Source organism: Myotis daubentonii, chromosome 16 (genome assembly GCF_963259705.1).
Source record: "Myotis daubentonii chromosome 16, mMyoDau2.1, whole genome shotgun sequence".
Lineage (NCBI taxonomy): Eukaryota > Metazoa > Chordata > Mammalia > Chiroptera > Vespertilionidae > Myotis > Myotis daubentonii.
The window spans coordinates 41631395-41651532 of record NC_081855.1 but is presented as its reverse complement, the minus strand read 5'-3'; the positions used below and the strand labels follow the sequence as shown (position 1 = coordinate 41651532).

The window sequence follows — 20138 nt, the reverse complement described above, 5'->3', positions numbered from 1 at the left end:
AGCCACGCTGTGGATTAATAATAGCTGACTTTTATAGGACACGGAGGAATGTTTTATGTAGTTCAGTTCAGCTAATCCTCGCATTATGCTTGTGACTTAAGAACGGTTAGTCATCATCCCATTTTACAGATATACAGATGCGGGGAGTGAGGCTCAGGTCATACAGCCTGTAAGTGACAGAGCTGAGGTTTGAACCCAGGTGCGAGTCAATATAGAGCTCATACTGTTTTTTGTTGTTTTTGTTGTTAATCCTCACCTAAGGATATTTTTCCATTGATTTTTAGAGAGAGTAAAAGGGAATAGAGGGGAGGAGGTATATATATATATATATATATATATATATATATATATATATATATATATATATATATATATATATATATAGAGAGAGAGAGAGAGAGAGAGAGAGAGAGAGAGAGAGAGAGAGAGAGGTGGGAGAAACACATCAATTGGTTGCCTCCCCCACACACCCTGACCAGGGCTGGGGATTGAACCTGCAACCCAGATACATGCGACCCTTGGGTGCGTGGGCTGACGCTCTAACCACTGCTCACCGACCAGAGCTAGAACTCATACTCTTTTTTTTTTTAATATATTTTATTGATTTTTTACAGAGAGGAAGGGAGAGAGATAGAGAGTTAGAAACATCAATGAGAGAGAAACATCGATCAGCTGCCTCCTGCACATCTCCTACTGGGGATATGCCCGCAACCCAGGTACATGCCCCTGACCGGAATCAAACCCGGGACCCTTCAGTCCGCAGGCCGACGCTCTATCCACTGAGCCAAACCGGTTTTGGCTAGAACTCATACTCTTAATCTCTGTGCCCCTCTGTTCCATTCACACATGGTCCCCACCCATGTAGTGACAGATATGTTATGTGGGAGCACTGCCCACAGAATTGATGAGCAAGTTTCTGAGAGCAGGGGGTGGGTCCAGGGACTCCCAGTTCTTGGCTGTGGACTTGAGAAATTCATTTTCTTCGTTCAGTTGTGGGCTCCACCATTGGATGTGTGGCCTTATGAGAATATTAGGGCATCAGTTGACTTCACTTGGTCTAATTTTCAAAACGAGCATGAGCCCAAGGAAAAGGAAATGCTCTTTAGGGGACGTACTCATCTGCTTGGGCTGCTACAATAAGTTACCGCTGACCGGGTGGCTTAAACACCAGACATGTATTTTCTCGCAGCTCTGGAGGCTAGAAATGTGAGATCCAGGTGTCAGCAGGCTTGGTTTCCCCTGAGGCCTCTCTCCTTGGCTTGTAGGCTACCTTCTCCCTGTGTCTTCATCCGGCCTTCCCTCTGTAACTGTGTCTAAATTTCCTCCTCTGATAAGGACACGTCGTATTGAATCAGGGCCCACCTAGTGGCCTCATCTTAACTTAATTACCTCTTTAAAGACCCTCTCTCTAAACACAATCACATTCTGAGGTACTGGGAGTTAGGACTCCAACATGAATTTTTGGTGGACACAACTCAGCCCATAAGAGAAGCTCCGTTATGCCTCATTTAGGTCCGAGCCTTGGGGATCCCCCAATCGGAGAGAGGGACACGGTCCCTGACCTCAGGAATTCTCTGTCCTGGTGAGGGGACATAGGCCCTGCCCTCAGGAAGTCCCCAGTCTAAAGCAGAGGCAGGAAGCATGCACACAGATTCAGGAGGGGAGTGAACGTTGACACAGTTCAGCCCAAGAAAGGTCCTTGAGCAGCCCCAGAAGAGAGCCCTTAGAGGCAGAGGAGGCAGGTGGGAAAGCTTCAGAGACGTGAGTTGGAAAGGAAAGACTGTCTGGAAGGTAAGGGGCCTGAAGGGATGATGTGCCAGTTCTGTGGGAACCAGGGTGTGTGTGTGTGTGTGTGTTGTGTCTGTGTAGGGCTGAGGTCTCTACTACCAATACCAACTGTTGCCACAGGCTGGATGGCCAAGACAGCAGGGACCGTCTGGAGCCACGTGGGTCGGGGTGCCGATGGCTTCACACACTGCCACCGTTTGTGAATGTCAGCGGGCTGGGCCCTGGACACAGGGAGGTTGGGTTTCTGCAATCACCACCCTGGCCAGCGACTGCTGCGACTCCAGCAAGCGCCACATGCCTGCCTGTCACAGGATTGTCAGCGCCTGCCCCGGCGCTGAGAGCGGAGTGCTGGCTTCCCCAAACCGGACTCCACCAAGCTCACCGCCGCCGGGCCCTACGTGCCCACCTGCTCTCCAAGACCCCAGCTTCCCTCTCAGCTTTGCTCTGTGGCCACGCCCCCCGGCGCAGGCCGCCCCGTGTGTACACCTTTCTGACTCTCTTCCAGATATGCCTGCCTTTAATGAATGCTGCTTTGTTTGAAATAGGCCCCATTATGCTCCCTTTGCCATCCTCAGGTTGGGGCTCTCCAAACGCTGGGGACTTTCAGCTGGGATGAAAGGCTCAGCTATCTCTGGATCTGGAACCCGTCTTGCTCCTTCTATATACTCACAACACTCAGCCTTTGTTTTACAGTATTTGTCTCCCTCTCTATCTGTTCAGGAATGAAGCGGCCACTGAGCCCCTCTCCCCCTGCTGAGAAGGAGCCCCCCATATCTGGAGCTGCGGAGTGCCCCCCTCAGCCCCCAGAACTGCCTAAGCCCAAGCGTGAGAGGAAGCGGCCGTCGTACACGCTCTGTGACGTCTGCAACATCCAGCTGAACTCGGCGGCCCAGGCCCAGGTGCACTGTGAGGGGCGGGCCCACCAGAGGCGGCTGCGGCAGCTCAGCCTGGGAAAGGCCCCCGCAGGGCCAGGTCAGTGCAGGGGGGCACTGTGCCTACACATTGGGCTCTGGGCCCCTCTGAGGGCTGGGTCTGTGGCTTCTCTCTGTGGGGTCTTTGGGTCTGGGGTGCCTTCAATGGGTTTCAGCATCTGAAGTCCCCCAGATGCTGTCAATTTTTATTTTTTTTATTTTTATTTTTTTTTGCATCTGGACAACCCTCTTGGATCTGAGGGTCTTTAGGCTGAAGCCTCCTCTGAGTTTTTACTGGTCTGGGGGGGCCTCCCTGTGGGGTCTTTTGGGATCAGGACCCCAGGCTGGAGTCCCCTGGCAGGGACAGACTTTCGGACAAAGGCCTCACCTGCAGGGTATCCAGGATGCTTCTCTGGTCTCTGAAAGGGCAGGGTTAGCAAGGTGCATGACACTCCAGCTAAGGGATGACTAGGGAAGTCCCTCTTCCTTTGGCCACTGGACTCCTGGCCAGGATTTCTGCTTCTCCCCGGCTGGGATGACTTTGCAGAGGTTTGGCTGCAAGCAGGAAGGGGCAGCTGGCTGATTTCTGGGGAAAACGGGTGAATGAATTTGTGAGGGTGATTCCGGCTGACAGGCACAGAGTGGCCATGGGGGAAATAAGGAGAGGCAGGCCCAGTGTGGGGACGTCTGCCTGCTTCCTGGGGGCGGCCGCTGGGAACTTCGCTTGCAGCCCAGGTCGGGAGCTTTGCCAGAGGGCTACCCTCTGAACTCTCAGGAGGCTGCCTGCTCTTTGGGTGAATACTTGGGCACCCACTGTGTTCTCTGTACGAGCGCCTGGGGCCTGGAGACCAATACGTTCCAGTCTCTCTCCTCAAACCCCTCCCCCTTCCGGCCAAGACTGAATCTCTTTGGGCTGAGACAGACACCAAACCAGCAGATAAGCATTGTGGGTGCTTCGTGGGACGGAGCCCAGGGATATGACGGGAAAGGTCAGGTATGCCCGGGGGCACCAGGAAAGGCCTCCTGAAGGAAGGGGGGCGCGCTGAGCTTGGAACAGGGAGAAGGGGAGAAGGGACATTGGAGGCAGAGGCCACTGCATTAGCAAAGCAGGGAATGCTCTGATGGCTGGTGCCAGCTCCTCCACCCGAGCCCTTGGGGACACCAAGGGTGTGAATCTGAGTAAGAGCATGTCTGATCGTATGATGTTTCCAGAGTGTGTGCGTGTGTGTGTGTGTGAGTGTGTGTGTGTGCAAAAGGCACTCATTAATTCGTCAAGTACTTACAGACAACCCCCTAGGTCCACGCCATTGTTTGGAGGATTCGTATCCCCCCCCCAGCTTTATTGAGATATTATTGACATATAATGTGTAAGTTTAAGGTGTACAATGTGGTGATTAGATACACATATATATTATAAGGTATTTACCACAGTAAGTTAGTGAACACCTCCGTCCCCTCAGTAACTATGATTTTGCACGTGTGTGCTGATAACAGTTAAGATCTACTCTCTTCGCGCCTTTCAATCACATAATGCAGTATGGTGAATGCAGTCGCCATGCTGGGCCTTACATCGCAGACCGCAGACCTTATTTATCTTATAGCTGGAAGTTTGTACCCTCTGACCAACGTCTCCAACTCCCCAGCCCCTGGCACCTGCCTTTCTACTCTACTTCTATGAGTTTGACTTTTTTAGGTTCTGCAAATAAGTGAGAACATACAGTATTTATTTAGGGATCCACATTTTTTTTATTGATTTTTTTACAGAGAGGAAGGGAGAGAGATAGAGAGTTAGAAACATCGATGAGAGAGAAACATCAATCAGCCGCCTCCTGCACACCTCCCACTGGGGATGTGCCCGCAATCAAGGTACATGCCCTTGACCAGAATCGAACCTGGGACCCTTCAGTCCTCAGGCCGATGCTCTATCTACTGAGCCAAACCAGTTACAGCGGGATCCACATTTTTAAAAGGCAGCATACCCTCCTGTTAGGACAGTGCTGTCTAGACAACCGCAGGTGCAGATGAGTTTGTCCAAGATAACAACAGGCTTCCGAGGGGTGGGTACCAGCGTCCAGGGAAGCTTCAGGGGAGTGACCTTGATGTTGGATCTTGGAGACAGAAAGGGAACCCAAAGCAGGGAGACAGACAGAGCAAATGCCCCGAGGCCTGAGGCCCTGCCTTCCAGGAGCAGAGGCCATGCTGGGCACGCGGCGGGCATGGACATGGTGGGCATGGCTGGAGGTGAGCAGAAGCTGCCTTTGAGGTCCTCCCAGGCAGGCTGGACATTTGGCCTTTGAACTAAAGGTGATGGGTGTCGCCGAAGGGTGTTGAGCAGGAGTGATTAGTATTTTTAGAGATCTCTGGCGAAGGGGAAGGGTAAGACTTGGGGTGCCGGAGAAAGAAGGGAGTGGGATGGAGGAAACAGATTCTGGGGCCTTTTCTGTAGCAGAACCATTAGGACTTGGTGACTGATGAGATGTGGGGGTCATGGGGGAGGGAGGTCCAAGGACGACTCCAACTTAGGTGATGCTGTGATAGATAGTCCCATTATCAGAAAGGGGGGTGCTGAGAGGGAAGCAGGTCTGGGGGCCAGTGTTGGATGGGGAGGGCTCAAGAACACTATCCTAAATCTACACAAGAATTTTTTTCACAGAGGCTATCCTAACAGAGTAATCCTTCACTTTGCTCTATTCAACTGTCTTAAAATTCCCTGTTGTAAACCGCTACATTGCTTGATTAAGACAATGTTAAAATTTAAAAGAAAAAGAACATTGTCCTGCCCTGCTCCCCTCTAACACAGCCTTTTCAGGCCCTTCTTCTGGGCAGTGGAGCCTAAGCTATAAGCCCTCCCTTTTCCCTGCCCTCAGGTGGGGTGTGAGGATAAAAGACCGCAGTGCCAGCCAGTGTGGCCCAGACATTGAGCGTCGACCTATGAACCAGGAGGTCACGGTTGGATTCCTGGTCAGGGCACATGCCCGGGTTGCGGGCTCGATCCCCAGTGTGGGGCGTGCAGGAGGCAGCCGATCAATGATTCTCATCACTGATGTTTCTCTCTCTCTCTGAAATCAATAAAAATATATTTAAAAAGAAAAAAGACCACAGCACCAGAGACCCATGGCCAGAGTCAGGCTGCTCAGAAGGGCAGGGACCCCCTTCACTTGGCTCCCCTTTTCCCGTTGTCCTTATTGCTTGAGTTCTGGGTAGGTTTGTGTGTTGAGGGTGGGGGGGTGGGGAGGGACCAGGAGACATGATGCCCCGTATTCTTCTCCAGATTATTAAATGGGACCTGATAAGCCATTGTCTGCCCAGCCATCCACCCATCATCGCCTAGACCTCCAGCCCCGTGTGGCCCTGTGCTGGCCCCCAGCATTCCCCACTGAGTAGTGCTCAGTGCCTGCGCTCTGGGCATTCACACTAAGAGAGTGAGCGGCATTGTGGGAGCACGGGGGAGTGACATAGGGCAGGCATGAAGGGTCCTCCGATTTCTGGGAGCCCTGGAAGTCTGGGGCTCCATTGGCCTGGTTACCTCGGAGCCTGCTCTGGGTCATGACCCCCCAGCATCCACTCGCATCCCCATCCCATGGATTTCTCCTGTCTCCTTGACTCTCTGAGAGTGGGGGTGGCGTGGGGGGGGGGTGCTAACTACTGCCCCTGAGGTTGGGGGTGAGGGGAAGTGCATAGGGACCTCAGGACTGGGCCAGAGCCCAGAGCCCAGAGCCCATAGGGTGTGGCCGATGGGGCAGCCTGGGAAGTGGAGAGAGCCACACCTACTTTCACGGAGGCTTGAGGGGCCTTAATGCACTGCTCTGTTCCTAGGCAGTCCTTGTTCCCTGGGAGGGTGAGAAAGGTGTGGGAGTGGGACCTCCAGGCATGCTCCCTGGAGCTGTCACTCTGATTAGGGGTCTGTGGGGCTGGCGGCTTGCAGAGCGACAGGCCGTCACAGGCAGTGAGGCGGGGACCCTCTCCTGCTCATGTCCTTGAGGCTGTCCATGGGAGGGAGATATTGGGGTGGGGGGCGGGGAGACCTCTTCCCTCTCTGAGCTTCCTCAATGCCCGGGTCAGAGGCCTCCTCACTCATCCACACCCAGCTCCCAGCTCAGAGTGAGCCTGCCACACCTGGGAGAGGGCACGGGATGAGGAAACAGCAAGCACCCACATTTCCCCATCCGCCTCCTCCAGGAACTTCCCCAACTTTCCCAGCCCACCCTCCGCCCTCTCTGTCTCCCACACAGCAGGCCCGTTGATTCTTCAGGAATGTGTCTGTAGCCATCTTTCAACACGGCAGGTGTGGGCACGAGGACCCCTGCCCCAATAAGGCTGAATTCAATGACCCTATTGACTCTCTCTCTCTCTCTCTCTCTCTCTCTCTCTCTCTCACACTCTCACACACACACACACACACATACACACACACACACACACACACTTTCAGGTGGTTCTTGAACATCTGCAGGGAAAAGGTTTGCTGGCTCAACCCTCCTAGTTCCAACCTCTCGTACGGATGTTGGGCCAGCACAGGGCATGGGAGACACCTGGGCAAGCAGCTGTGACCTACCTCCTGCGCCAAGCGAAGCCTCTGCTTTGGAGCTGAACTGTTTACAAAGCACTTCCACACCCAACATGGCATGCCCCCCTCGCCCAGGCCCCGGGCAAAGATGATGACACCCAGTCCTCACTCAGAAATTGGGATCCTGGAGCTCAGAGAGTTTAGGCAGCACACCCCTGGGTCACACAGCTGGGTCCCCATCCCAGGGTTTCTGACTCTGAACCCGATCTCACACACCCACTGCACTTGCTGCAGGGGCTGGGCCTTAATGTTTCAGGAAAGGGGAGGAGCGATGGCCCAGAGAAGGCAGGTCAGCTCCCAGGAGATGTTCTCACGTGCTCAGGCCCCCTGGCCTCTCTTCTTGCTAAGTGCCTTGGTGTCCTCACCTGAAAAGTGGGGAGATGCCAGCCATTTCCCACTCTGTCTAGCCTGGCTAGGGAGGGAGAGGGGACCCTTCCAAAGCCAATTGGTCCCCCCACCCATCTCTTGGCAGGACTGACCCAGACATCCAATTCAGGGCCCCCACCCTTGTCCCCCATCACCCGTTGCAACATGACACCGGAGGGGAGAGAAGGGGGTTTGGGAAATGATTTAAGCTCTAGCTTACCGAAATGGCCAGGCGGGAGTGCAGGGTAGACACGAAGGGGACAGGAAAGCAGAGATGGAGTCAAACTATAGTGGATTTCGGGGCAAAGTTGGCTGCACCAGACATCCCTTGCCTTTGGGGGCGGAAGGGGTCAGAGGGGCCGGTGGAGGCTGGCCCTTGCCCTGTGCTCAGACTGCCCCAAGCTCCTGTTCTCATCAGTCCTTCCATCTCCTTTCTGAGCCTTAGACTGCAGAAGCCTCTGGCTGCATTCTGAGCCCCAGAGATCAAAGACCTTGAGCTGGGTCATGCCTGAGTCACGGCTTGATGAGCGCCTCACCCCCCACTCCCTGCAGATAGATTAATTTCAGTCCCATCAGGAGGCCCGGAAGCCCTCCAGCCTGTCCCTCCAACTCTTCAGTCCCGCCCTGCCACCCATCCTGAGGCCTTTGGAGCCACTGTGCTCCCCCAAGGCCACTGAGTTCTTGCAGTCTAACCATCGCCTCCTGCGACTGTTCTTACGGGGCAGGTGATGGAAGCGCCCCGCTCTGCCTGGATGGCCATCACATCCCCCTCTGCCAAGTGTGAACCTGACCATCAGCACCTCCCCCAGGACCTCCAGGAAAGGCAAAGCCATCTGGGTGGAGAATCAGGGGGCTTAGCTCAGATCCCTGCCCCGGCAGGAGACAAAGGTCCCGTCTGTGTCGCTAGGTGGGTTAATTAGCTCTGGGCTTGAGTTTCGTTTGTTTCTCCCCACACCAGCAGGTCCTTCCCCCAGAGCCTCTTCCTAACAAACCTGTTTTCAGGAGCTGCCGCTGCCAACCCCTCCCCAGACCTTCCTTGCAGCTCAGGCACTGGCTGCTCCAGAGATTACAGGTTATTGTCTGGTGGAGACAGGATGCTGAGGGGGTGGGGGGCTAGCCCTGGGACCCAGGCTTGGAATGCAAGACGGGATCCAGCTGTGGGTTGGCTGTCTCCTCTCCCACACCCACCCACCCCCCTCCCAGCCAGCCTCCAGGTGCTCAGGTGAATAGAGACACAGTCTGTTTTCCTGAAGAGGAGGGAAGAAAGGGGCACATGGAGGAGAGAAAAGACTGGGGGTGGCGTGGAGAGGGAAGAGTGAGGGCAGGGGAGAGATGTCAGAAGTTCTAGCTGACCCGATGACCACCACCACCCCCTCCTGGCATTGCCCAGGGAGCAGGTCCCACAGTCCAGGTCCTGGACTGAGAGGGGCAAGCTCCCTTCCCCCACCGCCACAGCCAACACTGGGACGAAGTGGTAGTACCTCTCTTAGCCTCAGTTTCCCCTTCAGCCAAGGAGTAAATTTAAGGGGATGGTGGGCTCACTGGACAGGAGAAGGGGGCTCCTGAAGCAGCAAGCCCTGAGGCAGGGCTTCAAAGTTTAGCAGCAAGAGCTTTGTGGGAGGCAGGGGGGCCACAGCACCTCCTTGCCTGGAGTGTCTGCGGGCAGGTCAGCTATTTGCTGCAGAGGCTCCCTGACACTCACCCCTGTCCATAGTCTCCGCATTTGGCCCCTCCCCTACCCTAAGGGAAGGAAGTGCCCGGTTCTTTCCACCCCTGGTTGGGATGGAGGAAACCAGGGACTAGGCAGCTTGATCCTGGCAAGGGGGAGCAGGGCCTGGTAACCACGGCTCTCCAGGCAGGAGCAGCAGTCCCTCCCTCGTGCCCTCCCCTCCTGTCCCTCGCATCCCCCACCCCCTTCCCTCTGTCACTCTCTGGCTGGGTTTCATTTGCTCTTCACTCTGCGCTGAGCGCTCAGCGGTGCCTCCGAAGCAGAGAATGCTCTTGGGTGAGTACGGAGGGCACAGGAGCCGGGTGCGGAGGGGCCTGGAGACCAGGACAGGCCCCTTCCCTCGCCCAGCCCTATTCTTTTCCTGTGTTTGTTGGCTTCCAAAAGTTGTCTGTTAAGTCTCCCATAGCCAGTTGACTCTTGGTACATTTTCCTAGATCCAGGGCTGGGCAAGGGAGCCCCCACTCTGGCTGGGAACAAAGGTGGGGGCGGGAGTGGCAGGAAGTGTTGGGGAGCCACAGGCCACCCTGCAGGAGTGAAGTTGCCACACTTGGGGCAGACATGCGCCCAGGAGCCTGCATCAAACCTTCCTTGTATCAAATCACACCTTCAACTGCCTGGAGCCTCCAAGCAGTGTTAGGGGAGGGGGTTGTTACTGCAGCAGAGAAAGACAGACAGAGGGACACAGAGGGAGGCGGGCAGAAATCTAGGGTGCTCCTACCTGAGGTCCAGCCACTGCGCTGGGGTCAACACCAATGGCCCCCTTTCTCCCTGGTCTTCTGGCTCACCTCTCCACACTGGGGTTGTCTGGCCCTCTTTGGGGGAGACAGCCATCACCTTTTAAGGGGGGCTTTGGGGAACCCCTTCCATGGGCTGGAGGCTGGGACAGAGTCCCTCTTGTGACTGGGCTTGGGGTCTTCCTCCAGCACGGGAAGGAGGGAGTCTGGAACATCACCACCTCCTGAATGCTGGCTCACCCCGAAGTGGATTGGGGGCCCTGGAGAATGTGGGGAGGACCCCCCTGGACTTGGGGGTCTTGGTTCAACCTTCCATTCCCTGCCTGGACTCTCTCTCCCTCCTGGACTCCCTCTTTTTTTCGCAGAGTTTTGGTTTCATCTGTGATAGAAACAGCAGCTTGATTATTTGAGGTGTGTGTGTGCGTGCCTGGGGTGGGGCGAGCCCTACCATCTGCCCCTATGACCTGTGGGAGAAAGAGACCCTGGGTTTGGCTACAGGAGCTCGTGTGTATGTCAGATGCATCTCATTTTGTAAGCGGGGTGTGTGCACACACCTACCTCTGGGTGAACGTGTCTGTATCTGGGCCTTTGTGCATATGCGTCTCTGTGCCTGTGTGTGTGCTGTGTGCCTGTTGTTTTGAATCGTCTGTATATGCCTTTCTAGGGTCTGTCCCTCTGGGTGTGATCTGAGCGCATCTTTGTTGATCTTGCCTGTCTGTGTGTACGTGCATGCTCACGCGTGGCCTCTGGCCGGCATGGGCATCTGTCTCTGCGTGGGTACCACCTCCGTATGTGAATGCATCCGTGTGCACAGACAGTGTCATCCTGGGGAGACGCGTGTGCCTGTAGCCATCTGCGTGTGGGCCTGTGGACCTCATGCTGTATGTCCCCGTGCTCTTGTGTGTCTTTCCCGGTGATGGCAAAACAGCAGAATGTGGTTCCCCGGAGCCTCTCCCTTGGGTGGCAGCCAGGGTGACGTTATTTCATGAGCCCTCCGCTCTTCTTTCCCGCCCCAGCCTCAGTTGGACCCTGGGGGTGAGCTGTTCTCTGCCACACCATCTGATTTGTTCATGTTTGACCAGAGGAAAAACCTACCCTCTTGAGCAGCCAGCCAGCGAGTGGGTCGCAGCTATGACCCCTGGAGCGATGCTCTGAGACACGTAGCCAAGCGGCTGTTCTGCTGCCAAATGCCATCAGAGAAGACCCTCCACACCTGACCGTTTTGTGGGTGCAGAATTTTAGACCTGGCAGGCTGGGCGGTGCCATCCTGGGGCAGGTGTGGGGGCTGGGGTGCCTCCCTTCATTAGTGTACCCACAAGCCAAGCAGTCAGCGTGTGTGCGTGTGCCATGACTCATGCCTCATCGCTGCGGCCCTGGAGGCCAGGGTTCACAGTGAATGTCACAGGCAGACGTGGGTGGCACAGGGCAGCGCTATGTGAGGGGTGTTGGGGGAAGTTCCCAACAGCCCCCAGAGTGGCCCTGATTTCAAATCCACCTGTGCCCTAGGCCTTGTGTGGGGGAGTAGTGGACCCAACTGTGAGGGGCTGAAAAGCATTTCGGGGTGACGTTGTACTGAGGGGAGACTGAGCCACCAAGTGCCCTGGCACCCCTTCTTCAAATGACCTCCATAACCAGCAACTCGTTTGGTCCTCAGACCCGTCCTGCCCTGCCCTTTCCTCCTTGCCTGGCTGCAGTTCTCACTTCATGGATGAGGAAACTGAGGCTCTTGGCTAAGTGCCCAGCCCAAGACCACTTCACTGTCAGCAGAGCTCCACTGCAGGCCTCCAGACTCCAAGTCTGGGAGGGCTGGGGTGCCACACGCCCACATTCCTCCTGCAGGGACCCACAGCCTCTCTTCCCCGCTCCAGGGAACCCGCACAGGGGTGGGCCTCTGTGCATCTGAGAGTTCCAGGAAGAGATCACTCCTTCCTCTCCTGACACACCATGTCTGTCACCCCCATTACAAATCACTACAAATAACTCATTAGCGAAGGCATTCAGCTCCCGGCTCAAAGGCCTCCTGAAGTTCCCACCTGGCCCGAAGACCAGAACCCCCAGGGTTCACTGCAGGGCCTTCCAGCAGCAGGCACTGCCCCCCAGCCCCCCCCCCCCCCATCCCACCCCCCCATACCGCCTCTCCACCTCAACCTTTGTGAACTGCACTGCACCTTTCACTTCCGGCGCTCTGCCAGTCCCACTACCTGGAATGCCCTTCCCTGCTATATTTCCCCGACCCTGCTGTGAAAACGGACTGACTCTGGAAAATCGTGGGCTTCCTGCCTGCTCCTCCGTGATCCCGAAGCATCTGGCTCGTAACTCTCGGAGCACTTGCCAGACTGTAGCCTCCATGCAGAGCTCTCCACCTGGTTTGGCTCTCCATCGTGAGCTCTCACCTGGGAGCTCCGCCAGGAATCTACAGGTGCCTGTGCGGAGTGAGCGACTCCTGGGCCTCCCGCCCCGAGCATCCTTCCTGTGTTCTAACCTCAGTAGCTCCGGCTGCAGCGGCCGCAGCTGGGATGGATGAGGGTGACCCCGGGACACGTGCGTCCAGGGGACCAGCGCGGGGCAGGTGGGCGTGGCGAGATGAGCCCGGGGTTTGGGGGTGGGGGGGAGGTCGCCACCACCCAGCCTGCGCCCCCAGCCCTGCGCTGGCTGCTGGCGCCTCTTCGCCGTGGTTACCGCTAGTGGCTGCTGTCGCTTGGTGCAGCCCAGGGAGACCGCGGCCAGAGCGTCCACCGGCAAGATGGTGGCTCCCGCGGCTCCGTGAGTGTGTGCGGGCGGGGTGTGGGCGGGGGCCAGCGGGCAGGGCGTCTCCTCCCGAGCTGCCCGGCAGGGGGCGGGCAACAAGGGCCCCAGCCAGTGGGGGGATCGGTGCCTCGGATGACCCATCCGAGGGCTCCTCCCCCACCTGCCCCCCAGAAGTTCCCCAGCCCTCAGGGTCCCCACCCCAGGGAGACAGGCCGGGCATGCAGGGAGCCCTAGCCTCACTCGGGCTGCCAGGGGAGGGGTCCCCACCTCTCCTCTGCCTGGACCTTGGACTCTTAGTGGAGTCCTAAAAGGAGCCTGAGGAGGAGGTTTGGGACCACCATCCTGGGGCTGAATAAACCCTGTTTGAGGCTTATGTGCCCGGTGGAGTGGGGGTGGCAGACCTGCACACCATGGCCCCAGGCCCACAGGTTGTGCCTGCTCCCATCCTTCTGTCCAGGATAGGAGAGGTGCCAGGGACCTGGGTCTGAGACGGGGCAGCCTCGGACCGCACCCCATCAGCCTGCTTCCCTCGGGCTGAGGTGGGGGAATGGCAAAGGCTTTTGTCCATTTGTTTTGTTTTGTTTTGGTGGCGCTGTCCCATAGAACTTTCTGGGGTGTTGTAAACGTTCTGTCTGGCCGGCTAATGCAATAGCCACTAGCCACGTGTGGCTGTTGAGAATTTGAACTGTGGCTAGTGCGACTGTGGAACTGAATTTAATTTTTTGTTCACTTAGTTCTGATTTGTTTTTAACAGCCACGTTGGCTGTCGCGTCAGACAGTGCAGTTTCGGAATCTCCACCTTTCCATGCATCCTTCCTACCTACTCTTTTATCAGAAACCTCCTAGGTCTGACAGTCATTTTGTCCGCTCTGCAGGATGGGGCAGGAGAGCCAGTTTCTAGGTGCCTGGAAAGGATTGGACACACTTCCGGAAGGGTATCACCTTCGCCTGGCACCTCCTCCCCTTTCTAAGACCCTTTGGTGATGGGCTGGACAAGGTCACTGATTCTGGGAGGAAAGGATGACAGAGGCAGCTTTTTTACCACCCAACAGGTGCCCAAGGGCCCACTCCACTGCTCATGCTGCCTGAGAGTTCATGCTTCCTTACTCATTCACTCCCCGAATTTTGCCAGGCACTGTTCCCTTCTCTGGGGTTCAGTCCAAGAGAGAGAGAATATACCAAGGAATAGACCTGCACAGAAATATGCATATTTGTCAACTGTGGGGAGTGCAGTAAAGGGAACAATCAGGGGATAGTGACAGACAAGGAGGGGACTTCCTAGGATCCGACAATTCAGAAGCCTCCTCTGAAGAGGGGACAGTTAAGCTAAGACCAGAGTGGAAGTGGAAGGTGGGACATTCTGGAAGAAAGCACAGCTTGTGTGCAGGCCCTGAGGATGGAATCTGGCACTCGGGAGGAACCAAGAAAAGGCAGGTATAGCTGGAAAGGGAGGGAAGGACAAGCGGCTGCCAGCATTTATTTGGCAGACCTGGAAAGGGATTCTGGCACTGACCCAGAGCAACAGGCTGTAGTGGAGGGGTTTAAAAGCAGTGTTTTTAAGAGCCCCCTCTGGCTGCTAGGGTTTGGATGGCTCAGACATGGGTAAGAGCAGGAAGCCAAAGGGCCATCAGGAAGCAACTGGCATAGTCCAGGCAAGAGATGAAGGTAGCCTAGATGAGGAAGGTGGTAGAGGCACGGAGAGAAGGGGTGAGTTAGAGGTAGTTTGTGGAGATGGAACCAACAGGCCCTGTGGATAGACCAGGTCCCGGATGAGGAAGAGAGTGGGGCTTAGGGGGGCATGTTTCTGGCCAGAGTACCTGGGTGGGAGGATGGGCCATTTCCTGGACTGGGGACAACGGGGAGAGGAACATATTTTGTAAGGACGGAGTGAAAGTTCCATTTGACAAACCAGGAAGATGGTTGGATGGAGAGGTGTGGTGCCCAGAGGAGTGGCCCAGACCGAGGTTGTATATTTCAGAATGGCCAGCAGAGATGGTTCTGAACTCTCTGGACAGGTTGAGGTTGGGAAGAGGAGGTGGAGACGACAACACAGGCCAAGGAGAGGCTGATGGGGGGAAGTGTAGTGTGTGTGTGTGTGTGTGTGTGTGTGTGTGTGTGTGTGTGTGTGTGTAGGAAAGGGATCTCCAGAGAAAATCCAGTGGCCCCGGGAGCTCAGCTTTGTGCTAACTTCCTTCTAGTGAAATAAAGGACTGTGGTCTGGTGGGATCAGTCATCCTTTGGGCAACAAATCAGGAGGCCTAAGTTTTCGTTCTGGCTCAGCCACAAATTATTCATGAGTCTGAGAACCACTCTGTCTCCAGGACTCAGTCCCTCCCCCCGTAAAATGTGGTTGTATAGGTGGTGCTGGTCTTTCCAGCTCCACGTTCTGGCATGCTTCAGCTGTCAACACTAAACAATGCCTTGTCCTGGAAGGTGGGGCTGGGGCACCCATACCTCCCACACCTCCCTTTGGATAATACTCTATGGCCCTTTGCATGACCCCGCCCACTCCCAGTAGTCCTTCCCCATTGGGTTCAGGCCACCCCTCAGCTGGGGCGTGCTCTGTGGGCAGTGTGAATCCTTGGTGGACTCCCTAACACACCTCCCTTGTCTCTTTCATCTCCAGTCTCCCACCAGCGGAGCAGGAATAAACTTTCCTGGCTAAGTTAGATGGATGGTCCCCAATAGCCAGGCGGGCGCCCTTCTCCTGCCTCCCCACCAACTCCCCTTATCAAGGGACGTGACTCTGTGTGTGGGAGGCTGGGAGTTAGAGCATTTGGGTGGGAACTGGGGTGCCCTGCCCCTCGAGCAGGAATGGTGCCCCCGGGGAAGAAACCAGCTGGAGAGGCCTCCAACTCCAATAAGAAGTGCAAGCGTTACTTCAACGAGCACTGGAAAGAGGAGTTTACCTGGCTGGACTTTGACTATGAGCGGAAGCTGATGTTTTGCCTTGAGTGCCGCCAGGCCCTGGTACGGAACAAGCACGGCAAAGCTGAAAACGCCTTCACCGTGGGCACCGACAACTTCCAGCGCCATGCCTTGCTACGCCATGTGACCTCGGGGGCTCACCGCCAGGCTCTGGCCATGAACCGGGGCCAGCCTACTTTTGAGGGCCAGGCTGAGGGAGGAGGGGCCTCCCCAGGCCTGGCGACCACCCCTCCCTCCAGGGGCATCAAGGTGGAGGTGGACCCTGCCAAAGTGGCTGTGTTGACCACGGTGTACTGCATGGCCAAGGAGGACGTGCCCGACGACCGCTGCTCTGCCCTACTCGAGCTACAAAGGTTCAACTTGTGCCAGGCGCTGCTGGGCACAGAGCGTGGTGATTACTACAGTCCCAGGAGGGTGAGGGACATGCAGGTGGGTGGCAGCCAGAGGTATGGGGGAGGGCTTGGGGAGGGAGGACATTGAGCCATCTGGCACAGTGCCAGCATGCCAGGCCCCTGGGCCTCGGCCAGAGCACTTCATTCATACCTTCACTGTCAGAACCGTCACTGAGAGCGACTGTGCGTCTGGCCTTGGGCCGGCTGCTGAGAACACAGCAGTGGAGCAGCCAGACCAGGCCCTGTCCTCAGGGGCCCAGGGGCACTCCCCTCGCTACCTAGGCCAGAGATAGCAAACTGGTGGCCCTGAGGGCTTCATGGCCCACAGAAGTGTTTTGTTGTTTTTTACAGTATTTTTGTTATTTGTTATTTTTTTTAATCCCGAAACTTTTTCCCATTGATTTTAGAGAGAGTGGAAGGAAGGGGTGAGGGGGAGAGAGAGAAAGAGGGAAAAACCTAAGTGAAAGAGACACATTGATTGGTTGCCTCCTGCTCATACCTCTACTCAACCAAGGTATGTGCCCTTGACTGGGAACCAAACCAGAGACCCTTCCGTCCAAGGGCCAATGCTCTAACCACTGAGCGACCGGCAGGGTTGTTTTTATTGATTTTAGATAGAGAGGAAGGGAGAGGGCAAGAGAGAAATATCGATCCTCTGCCTCCTGCACGCCCCCTACAGGGGATTAAGTCTGCAATCCAGGCATGTGCCCTGATCAGGAATCAAACCAATGACCCTTTGATGCGTGGGATGACGCTCAACCAACTGAGCCACACTAGCCAGGGCCACAGTGGTTTTAAAAATTTTTAATTAGCTTCCAAGTTTAACAAAACAAGAGATTACATGTGGAAATCTGGATTTGTTACTTGTACTGAAAAAGTAGGTCCCCATGCTCTCAGGGCATGAAGTGGTGGAGTTGGGGAGCAAGTACGGACTTCCCCATTCCCTGTTTTATCCCTGGCCCACTTTGAGCTCAGGATCACCCTCCTGGCCCCTGGGGGCATGCAAGTTGCAGCTCTGTCCTAGGTCCTTACTAGCTGTATGAGCATAGGGGCTGGCGTGCGGGTGGGGGAGTTGATCTCGTCTTACAGAGAGATGTGGCAAGCAGACAAACAGAACACACGGCTGGGGCCCTATGTCACTGGCCAGGAGTTAGGAGTGAACATGTCTATCAGTTAATCCCTGGACAGCAGAGAGGAGGGAGGTCCCAGGAATAAGGCAGACTGGGTGATGCTGTAGAAATACACACAGCCACCGAACTCTGTAGAACTTCTACAGTTCACAAAGCATTTTTTCGTTGATAAGCACAAAAGCAAAAAGCTGTATTTATGATTCACAACAACCTTTGGAGGAGGTTATGGGCACCGATAAGCCTGATTTTAGAGCTAAAGATACTGAGGCTCAGAGAGGTGAAATGACTTGCCCAAGATCACACACCCTGTACCGTCTGCCTCCCCTTCTCAGGACAAGCCTAACTCTGCCCGCCCTCCCTCTCTCTCTCTCTGGCTGTCCCAGGTGGCCATTGCCAGTGTCTTGCACACAGAGGCTTGCCAGTGCCTGAAGGCATCCCCGTATGTGGGGCTGGTGTTGGACAAGACCAGAGACTGGCCTGAGTCCCACAGTCTGGCCTTGTTTGCCACGTCGGTGTCACCCTGTGATGGCCAGCCTGCCACCACCTTCCTGGGCAGTGTGGAGCTACAGGAGGGCGAGGACACTGCCGGCCAACTCCTGGACATCCTGCAGGCCTTTGGTGTGTCTGCACCCAAGCTAGCCTGGCTCAGCTCAAGCCTCCCCAGGGACTGCCTGGGGAGTGTGGGCCTGCAGCTCCGGGCCACCTGCCCGCTGCTCACGGAGCTGCACTGCCTCCCTGGCCGGCCAGATCCTGAGCCCCCTGCCTACCTAGGTGAATATGAAAGTGTACTGGATGCCCTATTCCGCCTCCACGGTGGTCCCAGTTCCCATATGGTCCCTGAGCTCCGGGCAGCACTGGACCTTGCAGCCATCGACCTGGCAGGACCACGGCCAGTGCCCTGGGCCTCTTTGCTGCCTGTGGTGGAAGCAGTGGCTGAGGCCTGGCCTGGCCTGGTGCCCACACTGGAGGCCTCTGCCCCAGCCTCGCCCACAGCTAGGGCACTGGCCCTCGCCCTGCGCCAGTTCACCTTCGTGGCCTTCACCCACCTGCTGCTGGACACTCTGCCCTGCGTGCAGAAGCTCGCCCTTGTCCTGCAGCCGGAAGACCCACACCTGGCCTTGCTGCAGCCGCTGGTGATGGCAGCGGCGGCCTCCCTCCACGCGCAGCGAAGCTCCGGGGGCGCGCGCCTCCAGGGCCTCCTGCAGGAGCTGGCGTCCTCCAGTCCCGACTTGGGCGGTGAGCGCTGTAGCTACCGCGGCCTGGAGTTGGTCGGCTACTCCGAGGCTGCGCTCCGGGACTTGGAGCGGCTGCGGGGGGACTTCTTGGACTCCCTGCAGAAAGGGCTGCGGGACTCCTACCCCGGGCCCTCGCTGGATGCCGTGGCCGCCTTCTCCGCGATCTTCGATCCCCGCCGCTACCCGGAGACACCGGAGGAGCTGGGCGCGCACGGCGAGGGGGCGCTGCGGCTGCTGCTGCGCGCCTACGCCCCGGCGGTGGTGCGGCCGCGCGCGCTCCGCGACTTTGCGCTCTTCAAGCGCGTGGTCTGCGGCCTCGGGCGGCTGGGCCCGCGGGCTCTGTGTGCCAGGCTGGCCTGCGCGCACTCGGAGCTGCACGAGCTCTTCCCCGACTTCGCTGCCCTCGCCGCCCTGGCCTTGGCGTTGCCGGCGGGCGCCAGCCTCCTGGACAAGGTCGGCCGCAGCCGGGAGCTGCGGTGGTGGGGGCAGAACGGGGCCGGGGAAGGCCGGGGCGACCCTGTCGTCAAGATCGCTGTGGATGGTCCCCCGCTACAGGAGTTTGACTTTGCACTGGCCGTGGAGTTTTTAGAGAGTGGGTGGGGGGAGGGGTTGCTGGGGTCGCAGCTCACGTGAGGGTGGCCTCCTTCCCTCTATCCAGCCAGCCTGAGGCCCTGGGTCCTCTAAGGGCCAAGCCGGACTTGCCCATGCTGCATCCGAGCTGCCGTACTAACTGTGGCCTTCCGTTCACCTTCCCCATGCTTTTGCTCCACGCTGAGGACTAACCCAGCCGTGTGGGCTGTGGGCTGTGGAGGAGCGCCTGGGTCAAGGGGGGCCTGGGCAGCGGAGAGATGCTGGGGTCTGGGGCACCCGAACTATTGCTCCTGAGCATTCTAGAGTTTGGTGAGGAGTAGCTCACCCTTTTCCCTTTGTATTCATCCCACGTTTTGGCCTTAAAAATGTTGGGGGTTCTTGTTTGGAGGGAGGAAGTCTGGGGCTCCAGAATTAAGGGATTAAGGGAAGGTAGAATGTGGTCCTTGCCTTTCTCAGCCCCGCTCCTGGCAGCGTCTCTTCTCTTCAGATACGACCGGAAAGCAGACCACGGTCCTTGTCTCTGACACAGCACAGCACTCTGTGCACAGCTGACAGTTCAAGGGAGGCGGTGCTGCCCGCCCCACCAAGGCTGCCCGAGGCTTTTATGTATATGACCATGTGTATAGACAGGTCAATCTATAAATAGGAAATAAATCTATCCTATTTTTCATAATGTAACACATAAATCTAAAAGGACTTCTTTTCGTTTTGCAGTGATAGGGTCTAAAAAACGTCCCAAATGAACTGGACTTGTTACTAATTTTCTTCTTTTTTGAAGTCTGGTTGTTCTCCCAAGTTCCTTGCCTCAGACCTTTAAGACCAAAGACTGTAAAACCACAGTGTTCCCGACCCCCCACCCCTCCTCCACCCCTCAAGGCCTGACCCAGGGATGCCAAGGGGGGGCTTTGTGCCTCCTGGGGGAAGCAGTTGGGGCCTCACCAGCGCTGGGGGGCACATCCCTTCAGATTCCAAGGGTTTCCCATCCTCTCTGATAGCCTTTGCTGGGCATGGTGTGGGGG

General features: G+C 56.5%; 2 protein-coding genes across 10 annotated transcripts in view; both read left to right on the top strand.

Annotated features, from left to right (window-relative positions):
- ZNF385C (zinc finger protein 385C) overlaps nt 1–20138 on the top strand; it is a 53462-nt gene that overhangs the window by 22632 nt on the left and 10692 nt on the right. For all 9 annotated transcript variants that reach the window (XM_059670155.1, XM_059670149.1, XM_059670148.1 and 6 more), the window contains one exon: nt 2509–2760. In XM_059670155.1, the coding sequence (XP_059526138.1) occupies nt 2511–2760 (250 nt within the window). In that variant the 5' untranslated portion in view covers nt 2509–2510. The remainder of the gene's footprint in view (nt 1–2508; nt 2761–20138) is intronic.
- C16H17orf113 (chromosome 16 C17orf113 homolog) lies at nt 13484–20132 on the top strand. The gene is made up of 2 exons (XM_059670145.1): nt 13484–16200; nt 17677–20132. The coding sequence occupies exons 1-2, from the start codon at nt 15658–15660 to the stop codon at nt 19159–19161; spliced, it is 2028 nt and encodes a 675-aa protein (XP_059526128.1). The 5' UTR covers nt 13484–15657; the 3' UTR covers nt 19162–20132.